We start from the raw sequence: 22,996 nt of genomic DNA on the forward strand, positions 1-22,996 counted from the left end.
GGGCTCGTTCATCACGCAGCCCTCTCTTGTTAAGTAAAATTAGGCAAGCATTTGTCCAGCGTTTTGACCTCAAAGAGAAACTGACGACGTGTGCTAAAGACAGAAAGGCCGACTATCCAGGAAGGACAACGATGGTGGGCTTTGGCAGTAGGGGAGATTAGGCTAAACCCTAAATACAAGAAAGAAAAGGGATTTATAGCCAAGGAGCAGGGTGAGGGGTCAGGTGAATGTAAAAGTACTAAGAGGCGGGGTAAATCTTTGCTAAACTGCCCTGACAGAGTTCCTCCTGAAGGCAGGGCAGGGTGACATCAGGATGCGGAATTTGAGCAGCTACCCAGGGGGATCAGACCAAGAGGGAGGGATTTTTGCTAAACCGACTCGGCGAGATTCTTGCTACAACTGGGCTGAAGGGGCCAAGGACAGGACCCAAGGTGGGGGGGGTGCTTAGAGAGAAGACAGAAGAGCCTGGCGCAGGTTTGCTCAAGCACTTTAATGAAGTGTGACAGCTGTGATAAAATCGAGCCAGAAGGGTGTCCTGAAACAACTGAGCTTAAGGTGAAAACCAGAAGGGGAGCAGTGTGTGTTAGAATAGCTGCTGTTTCCGTGGCTTGGACGTAGGGTGTTGGGGGGGAGAGTGGCTGGAGCAGGAGAGGCAGGTAGGGCGATACAGAGCGGGACCCCGTCTTCAGGCTGGATTTCCCTGGCTTCAGCTAGAATCAACTGGGAGCTTTAAGAATGTGCTGATAAAGGACCACCACTCTAGACCAACTAACAACACTTGTGATGGTAGGTGGTGGGCATCAGTACATTTTTAATGCTCCCCAGGTGATTCCAATATGCAGCCAGGGTAGAGAACCCCTGTTAGGCCAAGTTAAGGTGTTTGGATTTCATCCTAATTAATCACAGTAAAGAAGCCCTGAAGGATTTTCAGCAGGGAGGCTTTCAGCAGATCTGTTACTTTAGGAATCAGCTATAGGGAGAGGAGGGAGGGAGGCTGGGGCAGGAACCAGAGGGGAAAAGATGACTTGGACTCCGAGCCACAGTGGAGATGAGACGAGGACAGATTCAAGAGCGATTTAGAATCCTTAACTGAAATCAGCTACCTCAGGGAGAGGGGCTAGCAGAAAGGGCTTGCCACTTTTGCTGTGTATAACCTGCGTGGTAAAGATATCACAAGTGTGTAGTTTTTTTTGTAACTTAAAAATGTTTTAACATCTATCATAACACACTTATATGACACTTATAAAAGGTGACCCTTAGGCCTTTGGTTTGGGCCAAAGACAAAGTAGGGTATCTTACAGAAATAAATGTATTTGGTTTCAAGTAAAAATTCAGATTCAGGCACCGAAGTGTGTCAGCAAAGCACAGGGAAGGACTAAGCAATGTCAGTGCAAATTAGTGACTGTGGCTGACCGATGGCTTTAGCTTGACAGTGAGGGTAACAGCTCTTTAGCTGCCCCTTCCCATGCTTGTTCCCACCCCCTCTGCTGAGGGAGCAGCCAGACCTTTCACTGAAGTAGAGGCCAAAGCCGCCCTGGGCAGTCGACCTGCTCCCCCAGCACCCGGCACCCGACAATCCTGTGTCCAGCTGCTTGCAAGTCTGAACTGCTCGTACTTGGAAGAAAATGGATTAATGATTAAGTTATACAGGAAACGATTCAACACACATGACGAACCCTTGAACCTGAGTCATAAAAATTATATTTTGAATATCTCTGAATTGAATGTATACATACAAAGAAAATATTATTGAATCTCAAAAGTCCCAATTTTACAGACATATAAATTAAGGAATTTGTCAAGAATAATGGGAGGGGAGAAATAGAAAAAGGGCTTAAAACTTTAAGTGATAATATGTAATTATTAATTCAAATTCAGAAAATGGATACGAAAATTCAAACCATCACTCATTTCCTTCCTGAAAACGGACAATAATACATTCTGTTTCAGCTGCTATGAGCAGATCTTAAAGGTTTCAGTGGGAGCTGCATACAACCCCAGAAGCAGAATCAGTAACGGCAGTTTATTTAGCAGTGCTAGAATAATGGACAATGAGTTGGTAATTCAGCAGTATTCAAATAGGTGCTGCAATAGAGGCCGTTTGCCATCAAAAGTAAACAGGCTACCCCAGAGAAATTAATGTATTTTATTTTAAGTAACAGAAGTAGAGTCAAGCATTACAAAAAAGTTTAACATCTACAGAGACATAAGGTTATTAGTGAACTGGCGTGAGGGCCTCATATAGTCTCTGGGCTGCCAGTTCCACCATTTCTCGGAGGGACTCATCATCTTCACTTCCTTCTTCACATTCTACAGTCTGAAAACGAGAGCACAGACATGCCTTTCAATGGAAGTGTCTAGAATTATTATATGGAAGATAAACTAATGCTCTTTAAGAACAATCGTTTCCCATAGGGGTGAGGGGCGTTGATTATTAAGAGCCAGAATCACTGCACACCTGTGGGTCTGCACCTGGATGCAGAGACATTCCCGAGAGCATGATGACTTTGTTAGAGATTAACTTTGGAAAAAAAAAGAATAAAGGGAAAGTCAAGTGAACTATGTTTACTTCAAAGCCCATGTTTGGATCTAGTAAATAATACTCCAAGGAATCTAGTCTGTGCAACACAAATTACTTAGCAAGCAATGGATGTGGTCATCTAATCAACATTTGGTATTAAATTTGGCTTAGATTCACTAATCATCTTCCAGTTACTCCTCAACTACAAAACACTATGCTGTTTAAAACAATTTTTATCACACAGTAAATATCCCTCATGTAAAAATTTAGGAAAGAAAAAAAATACCCTTAATTCTATGACCTAATGATCAATCACTGTTAACATTTCAGTGCATAACCTTCTAGACTTCTGGCTATACATGTGTATTTCTTCAAAACAAAAATGGGATAATTCAGCACATTGACTATCTTGTAACTCCTCCCCACTCAATAATGTATAGGTGGACAACTCTGCACCTGAATAAATCGTTTCTAGTGGCTGTATAGATAGTATTCCATGTATAAGGGTACACCATACACATTATTTATTCAGTTATTTTATTAGATCCTACTCTTGGAAATTTAGGTCTCTTGCAGTTTTGCTAATCAATACTAAGATAGACATCCTTGTATATATATATATTTGCTCACTTGCCTAATTATTTTCTTTGTTAAATCCTGCAAGTGGAATTGTGGATAAAGGTATTTACTTTTTGAAGGCTTTTGATGCAGATCACCAAACTGCCCTGCAGAAAGAACACACCACCTAATGTACAACCTTCTCCCTGTCCTATGTGGCACTGGAAAATAACTGTTTCCCTCTTCTTTCACCATCACTGGGTCATATCACTGTTTTTAATCTGTGCCCAGTATAAGCTCAAAACAGTGATATTTCATACTTTCAATTTGTATTTCCTTTAATTATTAGTGGATCTGATCTGAACATTTGTTTCACGTGTTTACTGGCTCTCTCTATGTCTTCTCTAGTGAATTACTTGTTTATGTTCTTAGCTTATTTTTCTATGGAGGTAAAATAAACCTAGTGTTTTCTCAAAAGACTATATAGAAGAAACCCCAAACATGTTACTTGTTTAGTAGATGAACTGCTGTAATCTTCAAAAACAACCCAGCAAGGAAGATGATACTTATTCATTTATGCTTGTGAAATAATTATGAAAGGTCTGCTGGTGTGGTGGGCGTGGGCCTCACGCTCTCAAGTTCTATTGTTTGGAAAAGCCACTTGCATCTTGCTGCAAACAGAAGAGCAGCTTCTCTGAAAGTCTGGAATCAACTGGATGCCAAAGTAGAGAAATGCTGAGGTGGATTAAGGCTTTCCATTATGAAAACGGAAAACAGTGGAGTAATAAAGACAAGGGAAATGTGTACTATGTAGCAAGTGGAAAAACGCTTATGACAGAGAAATAAAAGATGTAAAGCCTGACATATGATAGCGTAAACACAATCTATTAAAAAAAAGTAGGAAGAAAACTGGAAGAAAACGCCAAAATGCAAAAGTAAACTGCAGAATAGATTATTTTTGCTTTCACTTTATCTCCCAAGTGTCTTAAAATGTAGGAATGAACAGCTACATACCCGTGTCTCCAAGTTTATGTTAGCAGTTTTTCCGTCCACTGTGACGCTAAGGATAGAACCATCTTTTACACTAACACAGTCTTCTCCAAATATGTCCCTTAAGATAAACAAAGATGCAGTATTAGTGGAAAATGCTTTACAAATATATAAAGTACAATTTTATATATTTGGGGAGAAATAATATTGAAGATAGGCCCTAGTTCTGAAGTAGAATACTGACTGTATCTACCCCTGAGATGTACTTCTTAATTATTTATTTTCACATACTTTGTTCATTTTATAATACAGGTGAAATACACAGCTATCGTTCATTAAGAATGCTCCATTCAGCAGGCATTGCACTAGGCACTTTATATACATTATCTTAACCTATATTAATTTTGGTAAGGAGCCCTTTTCACCCAGACCTGGGACTGCTATAGCCACAGGGTTGGAAACCAACCAACACAGAACCCGCTGCCTTTTTACCAGCAATGGAAATCAGCGCTCCTGCACCGGTGCCTGCTTTTTAGTTTGTATGACAGGGATGCTTTTTAAAATCAAAATGACAACACCAAGAACACTTCTGAAGATGTGTGACGGCTTCTGTAGGCAAAGTCACCATTTAAAGCCTAGCATTCATTTTTTAAAACCCACGAAACGGCTGCTTTAAAAGATTATCAGTGTGGAATTTTGAGGAAAGGAAGGAACAGAAGTGTTAACATAAAAATCTCCAAACATGCAGAGCACCTCAAAACGTCTAGTTAAGGAACTTTCAATTTCAAAACAGAAGCACTGGGACTTCCCTGGTGGTGCAGTGATTCAGAATCCGCCTGCCAAAAAAAAAAAAAAAAAGAATCCTTCTGCCAATGCAGGGGACGCGGGTTCAAACCCTGGTCTGGGAAGATCCCACATGCCGCGGAGCAACTAAGCCCGTGCACCACAATTATTGAGCCTGTGCTCTAGAGCCCACGAGCCACAACTACTGAGCCTGTGCTCTAGAGCCCGCACACCACAACTACTGAGGCACACGCGCCTAGAGCCCGTGCTCCACAACAAGAGAAACCACCGCAAAGAGAAGCCTGCATGCTGCAACGAAGAGTAGCCCCCACTTGCTGCAACTAGAGAAAAGCCTGCATGCAGCAACAAAGACCCGATGCAGCCAAAAATAAATAAAAAATTAAAAATTAAAAAATGGAAGCATTTATTCAACAAGTATTTGAGAGATCTGCTATATGTTCAAGGCACTGTGCTAGATGCTGAAATTATAAAACTCAATTCAATCTTTTTATTTTTCCTTTTTGGGGTACAATACATAAGCTTAAGTTGTAGTTGTCCACTAAGAAAGTTTTTTAAAAAAATAAATTTATTTATCATTTGTTTTTGGCTGCGTTGGGTCTTCGTTGCTGCATGCGGGCTTTCTCTAGTTGCGGCGAGCAGGGGCTACTCTTCATTGCGGCGCACGGGCTTCTCATTGCAGTGGCTTCTCTTGTTGAAGAGCACGGGCTCTAGGCGCCTGGGCTTCAATAGTTGTGGCACATGGGCTTAGTTGCTCCTCGGCAAGGGGAATCTTCCTGGACCAGGGCTCGAACCCATGTCCCCTGCATTGGCAGGCGTATTCTTAACCACTGTGCCACCAGGGAAGTCCCAAGAAACAGTTTTATATGATTATTTTATTTGGAAAAAACCATTCTGAAATCAGGCTTAACACGTACTGGAGGAAAGGGGAAAGACCTAATATTTGGCATGTAAGAAAAATGAGTTTAAAGGTAATTCATAGTTTACAGATTTACTGGGAAGAGTCTAAAAAAACATTCTTAACGTGGAATTCACATTTAAGGGGAAGTAAGTACGTATAATAATTCTTAAAGGTATAGTAACACTAGGTTAAGATTTTAGCACATGTCCTTGATAACAGTGCTTTATTCAGCTACTCCAGCCACGGGAAAGCATCCTGAGGCTCTATATTAAGTGAAACGTATTTCACAGGGAAGTGGCTGACCAAGCAGGTCACATGCTCTCAGAACTGGCTAGAGTGTGTAGCTAGAAGGAAGTGGTTCAAACTGCTTCACTGATAGAAGCAGAGGCACCCAGACCAGTTAAGTGACCTTGTCTGACCCCACCCCCGGCACCCTGTTGAGCGGTAACGTATGCAACACTTACTGGAGCATGATCTCCAACCTCTTGCTATAAACGTGCATTTCTAATTTTTTAGAAACCTTCTGTACTGCACCTGGGGAGAAAAGCAACAGAGAGTTCAATTTCCAAATTCCTGTTTAGAATAATTTCCAAATCAATAATTAGAATGTAGCTGCTGAGAAACCAAAGTGGTTAATTGTCAAATCCTTCAAGTGACAAATGTATACAGAGCATCTACCTGCTGAGGCAAATTGATATTTTCATCACTTTATTTCATGTTCTTGTTAAGGAACCACAAGTGCATTTAAGATTATTTAAAAATTTATTTCCAATGTTTCTCCGTCTTTTCCATATTTATGAGCAGAAGTAAGTGAAATTAGAACTCCAAGAGGTCTAGGAGCACATCCATCCTCAGAGACCTCTGAAGTTTTTGTTTTATCTAAAATATTAAGTAAATTTAGCAATTCTACTACATATAATGCACTTACAGTAGTTTTAATAAAATATTTAAAATAACTTGCCAGTTAGATTACTTAGCTTTTCCCCTAAAACAAAGTAATCTGACAGTTCAGGAAGATGAGCCATACTTGATCTGAAGTTTCAATATTGCCTGGGGAATATCACTAAGTACCTCCCAGTTCATCACCAGCAACAAAACAGTGAATTAACTGGTAGTTTCTCAAAAAGTTAAACAGTGAGTTAACATACGACCCAATAATTTTACTCCATAGACCCAAGAGAAATGAAAACATGTCTGTACAGAAACTTGTACATGAAGGTTTATAGCAAGATTATTCACAATAGCCAAACAGTAGAAACAATCCAAATGTTCATCATCAAATGAATGGATAAACCAAATGTGCTATATCTACACAATGGGAGATTATTTGGCCATAAAAAGGAATGAAGTACTGATTCATGCTATGACATGGATTAACTTTTTTTTTTTTTAAAGTCTTTATGCTCGTTGTTTATGTAGTTGAATTCAGCCACACAATTCTATATTTTTACAATCCCCCGGGCATGAAAAGCTCACCGGCTGTTCATTAGTAAATTCAAACGTCATAGTTTCAGGTTTTAACCTTAGAGTGTCAATAAGATCACAACACATGGCCAGGAGAGGTTGTTTATGAAAGACATGGATGAACCTTGAAAACATTATGCTAAGTCAAAGAAACCAGACGCAAAAGACTACCTTTTGTAGGATTCCATTTATATGAGATGTCCAGAAGAGGTAAATCCAGAGAGACAGAAGTAGGTTAGTGGTTGCCTTGAGTTGGGGAGAGTGGGGAGTGTGGGGAATTATAGCTAAAAGATACACAAAGTTACTTTTTGGAGTAATGTGTATGTTCTCAAGTTGACTGTGATGAATCTACTCTATGTGGAAAAGAGCCAAGTTGTCATTTCTCCTAAATTGTTCTATAGTTCAGACCATAGTCACTTTAATTTTAAATTCATCGGTTTTAATTGAATATACAAGTAACTAAATGCCAGCCAAGAAAACTATATAATAAAACTTTTATACTTTAATTATAATCAATTCTGTTAAGTATTAAGCACTTAGCTGACATGTAAAAACAATCTCATAAAACACATTATTAAAAAGCAAACATCTAAGCTATGAAATTGTCTATTAAAAGAAATTCTCCAGGGCTTCCCTGGTGGCGCAGTGGTAGAGAGTCCGCCTGCCGATGCAGGGGACACGGGTTCGTTTGTGCCCCGGTCCGGGAAGGTCCCACATGCCGCGGAGTGGCTGGGCCCATGAGCCATGGCCGCCGAGCCTGCGCGTCCGGAGCCTGTGCTCCGCAACGGGAGAGGCCACAACAGTGAGAGGCCCGCGTACCGCAAAAAAAAAAAAAAAAAAAAAAAAAAGAAAAGAAGGAAGCACCTCATTACCCAGAAGAGTATAAAATCCCACTCTCGATACGCCACAAAGTGGGGAGAAACCAGGCAATATGAGGCAGCCAGTTAGCTTTTACAGTCACTCATGGAAAATGCCTGTTCTGACTTCTCAGCAATGAACCTCTTCCGAAATGCCCAGAGGCTTAACTGAACAAATGTTTTTATAATTAGTTTAAGATGGATCACTAATAGCAGGATGATTATTTTTAGTTCCACTAATGCAGATCAGAGTAAAGGTGTATTTTCACTTTGGACCAGAGCGCTAAGAGAAATACCCAAGATAAAGTCAAACCAAGCAACGATAGCTCATGTATTCCTTCCTGTACAACAGACATTAAATATTTGGTGATTATCTGTTAAACCACAGCACCTTTTCGGTTTTTCAGCACAATCATTAGGTGGAGTCTTCATTGGAACAGCAGATGACATCCTGACAACATAGCTGACAATCTCACACCAACACGCGCTGGGTCCCCTCTTCTGCCACCCAGTGCGGAAATGGGCTTAGAGGAGCTCAGGTACTTAACATCCCCGAAGACCACACAACATCCTAACTGGCCTTGGAAAAGTGTCATTTTTGCATAGAGATTTCATTTTTCAGTAAAGTATAAATATCTGACTTCATTTTACAAAAGAGTTATCAGAATTTAATGAACAGAAAGCAACCTTGGAGGTTAAAACACAATTCAGTTCAGAAGCGTTCGATTCCAAGTGACCGAGGCCATGCTACGAAGCGAAGGGGCCATGCTCTTGGAGAGCTGGGTGTCAGCGTGGGGAGGTGGGCCGGCTCATGTGCTCCAGCCTTGATCTCTCACTCCTGGTCTCTGCACTTAATCCTGTCCCCCACTTCGCTGCTCCTAACTTTGCACCACGAATTAGTTATGACCTTGGTAAAAGGTCCTCTTTCCCATCTAGCCCCCCCATTTTTATATTTTTACCAACTAAGATATGAAAAATGTAAAATAATAACAGAAAACCGACAACTGCCTTTAAAACTGTTCTGGCATGAATGTACTTGTACCCCCGGGCGAAGACTGTGAGACTGAACATCATGTGAGAATCCAAGGTGTGGCGTTCTTCTGTGGCTGGTATGAATGCACAGCTCCATCTCTTATGTTACAGGCACACAGGGGCATCCATGACCCACGAATTAATTCAACTAAAATGATCAAATAGTGTCCAAATTGTAATTTTACAATGACTATTATTCAAATTCAAAAACTTACCAGTAACTTAGATGAATAATTTAGATTTGTCTAGGCATTTATTAGTTTCATGTTATAGATGTGACCAATTACAAGCAGATGGATTATGAAGTGGTTACCCAAGCTTTCTTTCTCCTGAAATCAAAGAACTAACTATTTGCTTACTTATAAAAAAAATTTTAAGAAACAAAAATATTCTATCAGAGACCTGTTGCCATGTGAGGCTTCCTGGAATACTTCAAGGGTGGCTTCTTCCCACAGGAACACAAAGGGCTACCGTATATGTGCACCGTAATGTGTTACACTGAATTATGTATAAAACAAAATCAAACTATAAAGAAATGACACAAAAATATTTTCATTGGTGTTTTCTTTGATTGAAAATTGCTTCTTAGAAAAGGGAAGAAAGTTACTGCAAAATTGTCCCATGTGGAAATTCCATTCTATTCAACAAGTTTTATTCAACACAAATATAGCAGCATATTTTCCTATTAGACATTCTGGCTCAATTCAGCAATATTTTGGAATTTCTGATTAAATTGTTTCTAAGAGGACCGTTACTAAGAGATTCTTATCTTCGTGTTAACTGCAGCCACGTTTTTATAGCATGAACGAAGACTCAGGACAAAGAGTAAAATATTAGTAATACACATTGTTATGCATGTATCATATCTTAAAAGTTACAGGGATGAAAAAATCAGGATATTTTAAGTTCTTTAGGACTCTTGTTTTCTGCTTTTTATGTCAAAGAACCATGGGAGAAATGAAAGAAGTGATAAAAATGAAGTAATTCTGTACCTTTCCTTATTTTCGGGTTTGACTGGACTTCTAATATCACGGTTGTTACTGTATCTGCATACATATCATTGGAAGGGTTTGCCAGCCACTGAAAAGCAAGAGGCAGAATTAGGGAGGTACAACCCAGCCAACCCCCAAAACTGCAATCACTACCACCCATCCACAGACTATACGTGTGGGATTATTGCTTCTAGCATTTCACTGAAATCAACTGTTTTCTCAAATTGATTAGCATTACTAATTAATTTCAGTAAACCCTTTGTTTACTGAAATTAATTAGTAATGCTGGAATTCTCTAATTTTTTTTTTTTAAACAACACTAAAATGTACGGAGCATGTCCTTTGTGGCAAGTGTCTTATATGCATTATCTCATTTAACTCTCACATCTTCATCATAAAGGAGTAAACTGACTCAAAAGTAACTTACGCAAGATAACAGAAGCAGTAATTAATTGCTGGTTCTGTGACTCAAACTCAAATTCCTAGTCACTATATTTTAGTAGCACAGACAGTAATATTTTTAAAGTTTTACTTTTGTTTCTCACATAAAGCCTAAGATCCCCTGACACTGTGCCATGTGCCCGCTGCTCTAAGAAAGTTTTCCATGTCCACCAGGTTAGGGTGAGACCAGATGAATTACTTCAGGAATGAGTAACCCCCTTCTTTTAATTCTCTCTCCAAAGAGTACTTTTACGAGCAACACGAGTCACCTGAAAAACTTCCTCTAAGATCTTCTTTGATCTGTTAATTCTAGGGAATAAAAAATGCATTCTCTAATACTATTTGGTAGCAAGAACCAAACTAATGTCTCTAACAACCTTTCCCCTTTCTCAGATAACACTTCATATATTATTGTATGTAACTTCATGTTATAGATAACTATTCCTCTTGATAATTTCTCCAGTTACCTTTAGCCTTATAAATCAAATTCAGACTTAAATCAGTGAACTGCAGTGGAACCAGAGCTGACAGATCTTTTTCTGTTTTAAAAAATAATATGTATGACAGAATAGTTGACCATATAGCTGGGAAATTTACATTCAACCTTGAGGCAGAGCAACAAAGTATCTCCCTGTATCACTCAGTTCCAGGATTCACTTTGAAAGTCCTTCTTTAAACTTAACGGATGCTAATCTATTAAAATCAACCATCAAAGTCATTTGGTGTCTGGGTTCTAAATTGTACCAGTATGGATTTAAAATTCTAACAGTGGCAACCACATTTACCTAAATTAATGATTTCTAGCCTTTGTGGATTTGGGTCATTTTAATGTTGCTTATTTGAATCTTCAGCATTCCACTCTCTTAAGAAGTGTTGCATGACAAGTTTGTTTGCTTTAAAGTAACAGAATTATATTTTTATCTTGATAATTTTAAGACCTTTTGATATAACGGAAGACACCTGTGGTACCACAAAATCTGTTAAGACTCACTCAGATGAGAGACCTCTGCTCATTTCACATACTAAATATTGTCTTAATTTATTATTAGTTTCCATGCTACTGTAACTATATAGAAAATGCTTAGTTATGTTATATTTAATGTTGATCTTAGAAAGAAAAATATACACATATATATTTTCCAACAATTTTTTTCCTGACTGGGAAGAACCCAATTTTCTCTACATTTACATGTGAACTCAAAACCTTTTTCCCCTTCTTGTTTAGGTAAATGATCTTACTTCTAATACCACCATTCCTGGTTCCTGTATTACAGTAATATTTTTGAACACTTTCAAAGCAGGTTTTTCTTGAATTTCTAATTCTTCTACATCACCTGAAAAAAAGAAGTTGTAAGATGTATATAAGTTTTTTTGGGGGTGGCAATATAAGGGTGGGGAGTGGGAGGTACAGACTACTGGGTGTAAGACAGGCTCAAGGATGTAGTGTACAACACAGGGAATACAGCCAATATTTTGTGATAACTGTAAATGGAAAGTAACCTTTCAAAATTGTATATAAATAAAAATTTTTTGAGAAAGCCAGAATAAAAAAATTTTTAAAATAATCTTCTAGAGTATAATTATTCATTTGTTTATAGAGACAGCTGAAATAAGGTGATACACAATGAAAAAAATTTAATAACTTGTGTATAGGCAGATTTTAAGTAGCAAAGTTTTTTTTTTTTTGCGGTACGTGGGCCTCTCTCTGTTGTGGCCTCTCCCGTTGCGGAGCACAGGCTACAGACGCGCAGGCTCCGCGGCATGTGGGATCTTCCCGGACCGGGGCACGAACCCATGTCCCCTGCATCGGCAGGTGTACTCTCAACCACTGCGCCACCAGGGAAGCCCAAGTAGCGAAGTTTTATATTAATTGCTTATAGCAACTAAAAGATCTCAACATGTATTATAAATATTCATATAACTAGATAGGATTTACCTTGGACATTAACCATCTTATCAGTTGCAAACTTTGGTGACTGTCAAACACCTATGTTTGTACAAGGGATTTAGTGACTAGCATCTTAAAATTTAACACGAACCTCATCAACTACATCACTTCTACCATCTGTCTTCATAAGTTTAAAGGTTCTACAAGGAAATTCCGTTGTCTAAGACAAGGCTTTTCTGGTCTTCCCAGTAGTAACTTCTTAGTTAAGGATTAATTCAGATGTATTTTATTAACTTCCTGTGTTATAACCTATAATTCTAACATGGGGTTCTGAAGTAAAAAAAGATACATTCTACTGTTTTATTTTATGGCAGTACTTCACTGTATGAATTACAAACAGCATAATCATAGAAAGCGTAACTTTGTGATCTGAAGTGTTCTTGCTTATCAGAGAGAGCCCACGCCTTTTAACTTAACTCTTCACCTCTCATGATGTTAATACACAAAAATCTCTAATTCAAAATGGTCTAATATAGAAACAGAATAGGTTTACTTTTTACTGGCCTTTGGCCAGTGGTCATGCACTCTTATATAACGTGCTGTAAGGGTTTGTACTGATGGAACCAGAAAAATTATTTTCACTGAACAAAGAAAAGAAATTATGATAAATTCTAGGTATAGTAGTTAAAGTAGATTTTAAACACAAGAAGCAAAGACTACTGACAATTTTAGAATTTTAAGTGGATCATAATAAGGTATTATGAGATTTAAAAATTGTTTATCAGTGTATATCCAAAATTTTCACCTGGAGGTGGTAATAACATGACCAAGTAAAGTACAAAGAAAATTTGTGCAATTCTGACACAAATACCAAAATTAACATCCTTTCCTAGATATATAATTATCTTACTCAAAACTAGAAAACAGTTAAGTGAATGTCAATAAATATACACACCTGTCAATTTCTGTAGCTGGTAATAAAGCAAATTAAAAGGACCAGTATATGGAATGGCTTGGGTCTGCTTTACAGTGCTCATGGCCAAGTCAGTATAATCTGGAGAGGAAATTAGAATAAATATACTTTAGGAAACAACACTAGTCTCACAAAATACAATTTGCAAACACATACCAGGAGTCAAGAGAAGAGAAGTAAAAGGAAAGTATGTGAGAACATGCTTGTCAAGCTAACAAAGTGCTCCACAGTTGGTTCCCATCCTACACTCCTCCCCCCCCGCCCACCCTGGCCAACAGTTAGCTTGTACTTCAGCCATAAGAAGGCACTCTCATTCTCCAAGACACATCTGGTCCCTAACATCTCCAAGCCAGTAAGCCAGCTGTCCTCTGCCATCTCTTCTGGTTAGCTAACCTTCACCACCTGGCAAGAGAGCTACCTGGTATGCAATGCTTTTCCCAACCCTTCTAGGCCCATTCTCTCCTTACATGTTATCTTGCACTTCTGTATGTCCCGGGTCAATACTGTGATTAGCTCTTCACAGGATGGTTTCTCTCAACAGACAGTTTCTCAAGGGCTGGGACTGTGCTTCTTAGTACCTCTCTAGTCCTCCAGCACTTAGCACAATGCCTGGCATACAGTAAGACCTCGACAACTGTTAATGGAACAAGTTATATTCTACTGTGTGATAGTCTGAAAGCTGACAGTTGGCTTATCTCACAGTTGAACACCTAAACACTGCTGCTATTTCTTATTCCTTGATAAAGCACTTTTAATTTATTAGTGCCATATAAATAAAATTGAGCACAGTTATTTACTTGAAGATAATATCGTAGTTACTGCAAAAGTAATGACAGCTTAGCATTTACACGTGCATAAAACACAGGCTCAGCAAGCAACTTAACACTACAGGTCATAAAAACCAAAAAAGCCTGTGTGGGGAGTCCACAATTACTTCAGGAAATAAAAGTAGCAGTATTCCACGGAGAAAGGTAGAAGACAGGCTTCAGAAGGCAGTAGTCAATCTGTCTTACAGGGGAACTTATGTTTCCAATTAAGAAAATGTTATTTAAATATTGTAATAGTTCAAGGAAGATTTTTTTTCAAATGAAGCTATAACTAGATTATTAAGTTTCAACTATTTATACTTCGTTATTTGGCTGTTACTTAAGATTTGGCCACAGGGTAAGAGAAGTTTTTGAAGATTTTCTTTAAATGCTAAAATCAAATTACATTTGACATTTAATAGTATACTTACTAGAGAGGTCACAAGGAGAAAGTATGTGATAATTAAAGTTTCTTTTAACAAGTATTCCTGAGACCCGCTGGCCCTGTTCTGGTTTTTTGTCTGCTAAAAAGCCCATGACCTATTAAAAAGAAAAAAAAAAAAACAAAACAATTTGAAGAGAACAGAATCTTGTAAAATGAAATTAATTATTCAGGGACTCAATCATGACCATTTGAACCATGAAAACAACCCATGAATCTGAACATGAAAAATATAAAATGTTATATACCTCTACGACCAGGGCAGTAACAAGGTTACCAAGAGACCAAAGGCAAGACTCACGGGGGCAGACCTGGCAAGAATGGTTAGGTTCCGTCAGTTCCAATCAGTTCAGCAACCAAGTAAACCTACTGGGTGCTGGGGCTTAAAAAAGCTTTCAACAGGGCTTCCCTGGTGGCGCAGTGGTTGAGAGTCCGCCTGCTGATGCAGGGGACACGGGTTCGTGTCCCAGTCCGGGAAGATCCCACATGCCACGGAGCGGCTGGGCCCGTGAGATGGCCGCTGAGCTTGCGCGTCCGGAGTCTGTGCTCCGTGGCGGGAGAGGCCCCAACAGTGAGAGGCCCGCGTACCGCAAAAACAAAACAAAACAAAACAAAAAAATCTCTCAACAGAGACAGCATGGTGGGAAGGACAGCAACCGAGGGCCAGACGTGCGTGGCTCCCTCAGGCTGGCTCTCAACCCTGTACCTGGAGGAGCCCCAAAATACAAAGATGCAAGGCCATGCCAGATCCAAAAAGCAGCAGCATCTCTGAATAGAAAGGTCTGTAAAGACAGGTATGGATGAGCTCATGCAACTGAGGGGGAGCATTTTTTAAGAGAAGAGAGCACTGACTGACTGTTCAGAAACTAACAATAACACCAAACAAACAAACAAAACCCTTACAAACATGAAATCCAACATTCTTAAATATAACTTTTCTCAGCTACAAAGAAATGAACTCAAAGGGGACAAAGACCTTATATTTCGTATTTGTTTACCTTTCATCAGTTAAGGGCAGATGGCGGTGAGGCAGTGGTAACATTTGCTCTTGTAACTATAATGGGACCTAGCTCTGTTTCACATGGTTTGTCGGCGTTTTTTTCTCCTTAAATGCTGGTGACTTAAGGAGGCTGATTTCAGTGCAGTGACATCCCGGATGCTGATGAGGTGTCTGCCGGGAGAACCAAGTACCTTGGAGAACAAGACTGAGTGGTTCTTCTGGCTCTGCTGCCAGCCTCGGTTTCTTTGTTTATTCAGCTGTGTGCTAGTTCCCAACATGCTGATTTCTTACCAGGCACACAACTGCTGGCCTGACAATTCTCGATGGTAAACTGCATGGGTTTTTTGATAGTTTTTGTGGATCTGATTTCTTTACCTCCTTCTTAGTTTCTGTTTTACATGCCTGAGGATGGCTGCCTTAATAAATCTGACTTCTCCCGAAGCAAGGTTATTACACTTGTGGAAAAAAAATAACTATAGCTAATGATTTTAAATAAAAATATGGCTAAAATAACAGAACAACACCCTAATACAAAGCTACATTTGGGGAAACAGATATTGACAACAGTTTCTCTATGCCTGTATAAAGTTAAATATAAAAATGACACATATACCTAAAGTGTGTTTTCAGTTCTAGAGTCAAAAAAATTTTTTTTACAGCAAAAGAAGTTCTAAGAGGGAAGTTCATAGCAATTCAGGCTCACTTCAAGAAACAAGAAAAATCTCAAATAAACAATCTAACCTTACACCTAAAGAAACTAGACACAGAAAACCCAAAGTTAGCAGAAGGAAAGAAATCATAAAGATCAGAGCAAAAATAAATTAAATAGAAACAAAGAAAACAATAGCCAAGATCAATAAAACTAATAGCTGGTTCTTTCATAAACAAAATGATAAACCTTTAGCTAGACTCATCAAGAAAAATAGGGAGGGCTTCCCTGGTGGTGCAGTGGTTGAGAATCTGCCTGCCAATGCAGGGGACACAGGTTCGAGCCCTGGTCTGGGAAGATCCCACATGCCGCGGAGCAACTGGGCCCGTGAGCCACAACTACTGAGCTTGCGCGTCTGGAGCCTGTGCTCCGCAACAAGAGAGGCCGTGATAGTGAGAGGCCTGCGCACCGCGATGAAGAGTGGCCCCCGCTCGCGGCAACTGGAGAAAGCTCTCGCACAGAAACGAAGACCCAACACAGCCAAAAATAAACACATAAATAAATAAAAAATATATTTTAAAAAAAAAGAAAAATAGGGAGAGGATGCAAATCAATAAAATTAGAAATGAAAAAGGAGAGATTACAACTGACACTGCAGAAATATAAAAGATCATAAGAGACTACTACAAGCAACTATAGGCCAATAAAATGGACAACCTGGAAGAAACAGACAAATTCTTGGAAAAGTACAACCTTCCAGGATTGAACCAGGAAGAATTAGAAAATATAAATAGACCAGTCACAGGTAATGAAATTGAAACTGTAATTTAAAATCTTCCAACAAAAAAAGGTGCAGGACCAGATGGCTTCACAGGTGAATTCTATCAAACATTTAGACAAGAGTTAATACCTATCCTTCTCAAACTCTTCCAAAAAATTGTGGAGGGAGGAACACTCCCAAACTCATTCTGAGAGGCCACTATCACCCTGGTACCAAAACCAGACAAACATATCACAAAAAAAGAAAATTACAGGCCAATATCACTGATGAACATAGACACAAAAATCCTCAACAAAATACTAGCAAATAGAATCCAACAACACACTAAAAGCATCATACACCATGATCAAGTGGGATTTATCCCAGGGATGCAAGGATTCTTCAATATATGCAAAACAATCACTGTGATACACCATATTAACAAATTGAAGGAGAAAAACCATATGATCATCTCAACAGATGCAGAAAAAGCTTTTGACAAAATTCAACACCCATTTATGGTAAAAAATCTCCAGAAAGTGGGCAAACAGGGAACCTACCTCAACATAATAAGTCATATATGACAAACTCACGCAAATATCATTCTCAATGGTGAAAAACTGAAAACATTTCCTCTAGATCAGGAACAAGACAAGGATGTCCACTCTCACCACTATTATTCAACATAGTATTGTCCTAGCCACAGCAATTAGAGAAGAAAAAGAAATAAAAGGAATCCAAATTGGAAAAGAAGAAGTAAAACTGTCACTGTTTGCCGAAGACACAATATTATACATATAAAATCCTAAAGATATCACCAGAAAACTACTAGAACTAATCAAGGAATTTGGTAAGGTGGCAGGATACAAAATTAATGCACAGAAATCTCTTGCATTCCTATACACTAACAACAAAAGATCATAAAGAGAAAAGGAAACAATCCCATTTACCATCACAACAGAAAGAATAAAATACCTGGGAATAAAGCTACCTAAGGACGCAAAAGACCTGTACTCAGAAAACTATAAAACACTGATGAAAGAAATCAAAGAGAACATAAACAGATGGAGAGATATACCATGCTCCTGGATTGGAAGAATCAATATTGTGAAAATGACTATATTACCCAAAGCAATCTACAGGTTCAATCAATGCAATCCCTATCAAATTACCAATGGCATTTTTCACAGAACTAGAACAAGAAATTTTACAATTTGTATGGAAACACAAAAGACCCCAAATAGCCAAAGCAATCTTAAGAAAGAAAAATGGAGCTGGAGGAATCAGGCTCCCTGACTTCAGACTATACAACAAAGCTACAGTAATCAAGACAGCATGGTACTGGCACAAAAACAGAAATATAGATCAATGGAACAGGATAGAAAGCCCAGAGATAAACCCACGCACATATGGTTGCCTTATCTTTGACAAAGGAGGCAAGAATATACAACGGAGAAAAGACAGTCTCTTCAATAAGTGGTGCTGGGAAAAATGGGCAGCTACATGTAAAAGAATGAAATTAGAACACACCCTAACTCCACACACAAAAATAAATTCAAAATGGATTAAAGACCTAAAGTGGTCTTTAAAACTCTTAGAGAAAAACATAGGCAGAACACTCTATGACATAAATCATAGCAAGATCCTTTTTGACCTACCTCCTAGAGTAAGGGAAACAAAAACAAAAATAAACAAATGGGACCTAATGAAACTTAAAAGCTTTTGCACAGCAAAGGAAACCATAAACAAGATGAAAAGACAACCCTCAGAATGGGAAAAATATCTGCAAATGAAGCAACTGACAAAGGATTAATCTCCAAAATATACAAGCACTTCATGCAGCTCAATATCACAAAAACAAACAACCCAATCCAAAAATGGGCAGAAGACCTAAATAGACATTTCTCCAAAGAAGATATACAGACTGCCAACAAACACATGAAAGAATGCTCAACATCATTAATCATTAGAGATATGCAAATCAAAACTACAATGAGATATCATCTCACACCAGTCAGAATGGCCATCATCAAAAAATCTAGAAACAATAAATGCTGGAGAGGGTGTGGAGAAAAGGGAACCCTCCTGCACTGCTGGTGGGAATGTGAATTGGTACAGCCACTATGGAGAACAGTATGGAGGTTCCTTAAAAAACTACAAATAGAACTACCATATGACCCAGCAATCCCACTACTGGGCATATACCCTGAGAAAACCATAATTCAAAGAGTCATGTACCAAAATGTTCATTGCAGCTCTATTTACAATAGCCCAGAGACGGAAACAACCTAAGTGCCCATCATCGGATGAATGGATAAAGAAGATGTGGCACATATATACAATGGAATATTACTCAGCCATAAAAGGAAACGAAATCAAGCTATTTGTAATGAGGTGGATAGACCTAGAGTCTGTCATACAGAGTGAAGTAAGTCAGAAAGAGAAAGACAAATACTGTATGCTAACACATATATATGGAATTTAAGAAAAAAAAAATGTCACGAAGAACCTAGGAGTAAGACAGGAATAACGACACAGACCTACTACAGAACGGACTTGAGGATATGGGGAGGGGGAAGGGTGAGTTGTGACAAAGCGAGAGAGAGGCATGGACATATATACACTACCAAACGTAAGGTAGATAGCTAGTGGGAAGCAGCCGCATAGCACAGGGAGATCAGCTCAGCACAGGGAGATCAGCTCGGTGCTTTGTGACCGCCTGGAGGGGTGGGATAGGGAGGGTGGGAGGGAGGGAGATGCAAGAGGGAAGAGATATGGGAACATATGTATATGTATAACTGATTCACTTTGTTATAAAGCAGAAACTAACACACCATTGTAAAGCAATTATACCCCAATAAAGATGTTAAAAAAAAAAAGATGCTCAACATCCTAATCATTAGAGAAATGCAAATCAAAACCACAATGAGGTATCACCTCACACCGGTCAGAATGGCCATCATCAAAAAATCTCCAAACAATAAATGCTGGAGAGGGTGCAGAGAAAAGGGAACCCTCCTGCACTGTTGGTGGGAATGTAAATTGATATAGCCACTATGGAGAACAGTATGGAGGTTCCTTAAAAAACTACAAATAGAACTACCATATGACCCAGCAATCCCACTACTGGGCATGTACCCTGAGAAAACCATAATTCAAAAAGATATACATACCACAATGTTCACTGCAGCACTATTTACAATAGCCAGGACATGGAAGCAACCTAAGTGTCCATTGACAGATGAATGGATAAGGAAGATGTGGCACATATATACAATGAAATATTGCTCAGCCATAAAAAGGAAAGAAATTAAATTATTTGTAGTGAGGTGGATGGACCTAGAATCTGTCATACAGAGTGAAGTATGTCAGAAAGAGAAAAACAAACAGCATATGCTAATGCATATATATGGCATTTAAAAAAGGGGACTGATGAACCTAGTGCCAGGGCAGGAATAAAGACAAAGATGTAGAGAATGGACTTGAGTGAATGGGGCGGGGGAAGGGGAAGCTGGGATGAAGTGAGAGGGTAGCATTGACATAGATACACCATCAAATGTAAAATACATAGCTAGTTGGAAGCAGCCACATAGCACAGGGAGATCAGCTAGGTGCTTTGTGATCACCTAGAGGGGTGGGATAGGGAGGGTGGGAGGGAGACGCAGGAGGGAGGGGATATGGGGATATATGTATACATATAGTTGATTCACTTTGTTATACAGCAGAAACTAACACAACATTGTAAAGCATTATACTCCAATAAAGATGTGAAAAAAATTTTTTTTAATGCTGTATACTGTATTTCTTGAGGATTTATAATGCACAATGGCCTAATAAAAACTCTGCAAAGTCTCGCTATAAACTCAGCTTAATTTTGTTCAACTCGGCTTCTCCTCAATTGACCGAAAAACTTTCTTTTTCTCCCCACACTGCAACCAGTAGAGTTTGGGAAGTACCGTTCTAGATTCCCAACTGTAAATATTCTTATACCTATAGAATATATTTCTCTACAGGTATAACATCTCTTCCATTAAACTGGCCCCTGGAAAGTTTTGTGAACAGTAAGATTCAGGAGTAAATACAACCATTTGCTCTTCTTTGGCAAGAAGAGCCTCACATCCTAATTTTTGCAAATTTTCCTCAAATTCAACTGCAAGAAATGATATTCATCCATTAGCTTCCTCATATTTGGCTCATTATGTACTGAAAGAATTCTGTAAAGTTGCTCATTAACATGTTTGATATTTAAAACTTCAGACAGGACTTCCCTGGTGGTCCTGTGGTTAAGAATCTGCCTTTCAATGCAGGGGACAACGCGGTTTGATCCCTGGTAGGGGAACTAAGATCCCACATGCTGCAGGACAAGTAATCCTGTGCGCCGCAACTACTGAGCCTGTGCACCACAACTAGAGAGAAGCCCGCGTGCCACAACAAAGAGCCTGTGTGCCGCAACTAAGACCCAACACAGCCAAATAAATATTAAAAAATAATAAATAAATAAAACTTCAGACAGATAATTAAAAAGTTTCCTTTAGAGGTATCTTAAAAAGATGTTTGATGAACAGGAGGTAAAAATGCAGACTTCTTATAGCATCCCTCTAAAATCCCAGGTAAGGTTTATTTTTCATAACCATTTCTTTTTTAAATTCTGAAAACCTTATATTTCATCATCAAAAATGATTAACTCTTGAAAAGACAAATCTATAAATTCCATCACATCCGCAGACATTATGTTTAGATATGGGTCTATTTTTAGATTCTGAGGGAGAATGCCAAGAGGTAGACAGAATACTGTATTGGATGTAGTGAAAAACAGTAATGGAAAAAAACAAAACAGTAATGGACATTTGTTTACTCTCTAACATGGGTATGATAAGTAAATGGGAATGTGGATTAAAAGCCATCAGACTGAAGATCTAATTTATTTGAAAATTTTCCATGTGAAAAACAAATTAGTGGAACCAGAAAAAGCCTAAAAGCACAAGGATCAAGGTCTTACAGCATATTGAGTAAACTGACAGAAATCATCGTTGAGCACATTATTTGATTAATTAAAAGCTGGATATTCTTAAGAAGTGTACATTTCCCTAAAGGGACTAGGAACTATTTGGAATGGACAGGATTAAAAACCATAACGTTTTACCTTGGCTAGTTTTTCCCCCCTGAAGTTCAAGGTCACTGCTTCTGTATTCCGAGGATTATGAACCTCTATGTGAACTTCATCATTATCTTCATATTCTCGAATCAGGGCTGCTTTCAATCTGGCCATTTCATTTTGTTCTCCGTGGACTAAAATCTACAAAGTGTAAATTGTAAAAGAGCATAGGGAAGCATCCTTAGTTCAGATTAATGGTGGCTGTTATCTGAATGAGTTAATTATATGAAATGGAGATATACTTGAAGTTATTAAACTTTACTACTTTTAAGGATCTCCAGTCAATCAAACTTGTGTGACGTTTTCATTCTACTTGGCTTTAAAAGATCCTTAAGTGGAAGATCCTTAAGTGGAACTACTTCAAGAGAGAGTAAAGAAACTTCTTTTCTGTTCCAGTTTTTGCCACTATTGAGATACACAACTTTATGAAAGCTGTACTTTTTCTAGGCTTCTGTGCTCACACTAGAAATGGGCTGGACCAGGTGACCAGCTTTAAATGCATGTGGTTCTTGTACGCGACTATTGCTACTCCTACTATCTCAGAAAACGCTCACGGTTTTCTTTAGGTTTCTTAATATAAGACTAACAAAATAAGCTTTTTATGTGAAAAAAAATGACTTCTGATACTTTATTTGTTAAAGTAATATCATATAAAATATTCCAGAACCAAATGAAACTATGTTTCAGAGAGGTGTTTACAACGACTGCATTAGCTACCAGTCTTTCTAATTCATTTTCCTAACTTATTTTTTACAAGACAGATCAT

The 22,996-nt window shown here is 38.6% G+C and overlaps 1 protein-coding gene across 3 annotated transcripts in view; it reads right to left on the reverse strand.

The window, feature by feature from the left end:
- Positions 1-2,127: 2,127 nt before the first annotated feature.
- The window catches only part of CPSF3 (cleavage and polyadenylation specific factor 3), a 41,633-nt gene continuing 20,764 nt past the window's right edge, over positions 2,128-22,996 (reverse strand). For all 3 annotated transcript variants that reach the window (XM_060027119.1, XM_060027121.2, XM_060027120.1), the window contains exons 11-18: positions 22,219-22,371; positions 14,656-14,764; positions 13,401-13,499; positions 11,797-11,891; positions 10,117-10,204; positions 6,236-6,305; positions 4,094-4,190; positions 2,128-2,317 (exon numbers count right to left, since the gene is read on the reverse strand). In XM_060027119.1, coding sequence (XP_059883102.1) covers positions 2,216-2,317; positions 4,094-4,190; positions 6,236-6,305; positions 10,117-10,204; positions 11,797-11,891; positions 13,401-13,499; positions 14,656-14,764; positions 22,219-22,371 — 813 coding nt within the window. In that variant the 3' untranslated portion in view covers positions 2,128-2,215. The remainder of the gene's footprint in view (positions 2,318-4,093; positions 4,191-6,235; positions 6,306-10,116; positions 10,205-11,796; positions 11,892-13,400; positions 13,500-14,655; positions 14,765-22,218; positions 22,372-22,996) is intronic.

This window comes from Delphinus delphis, chromosome 12 (assembly GCF_949987515.2).
Source record: "Delphinus delphis chromosome 12, mDelDel1.2, whole genome shotgun sequence".
Taxonomy (NCBI): domain Eukaryota; kingdom Metazoa; phylum Chordata; class Mammalia; order Artiodactyla; family Delphinidae; genus Delphinus; species Delphinus delphis.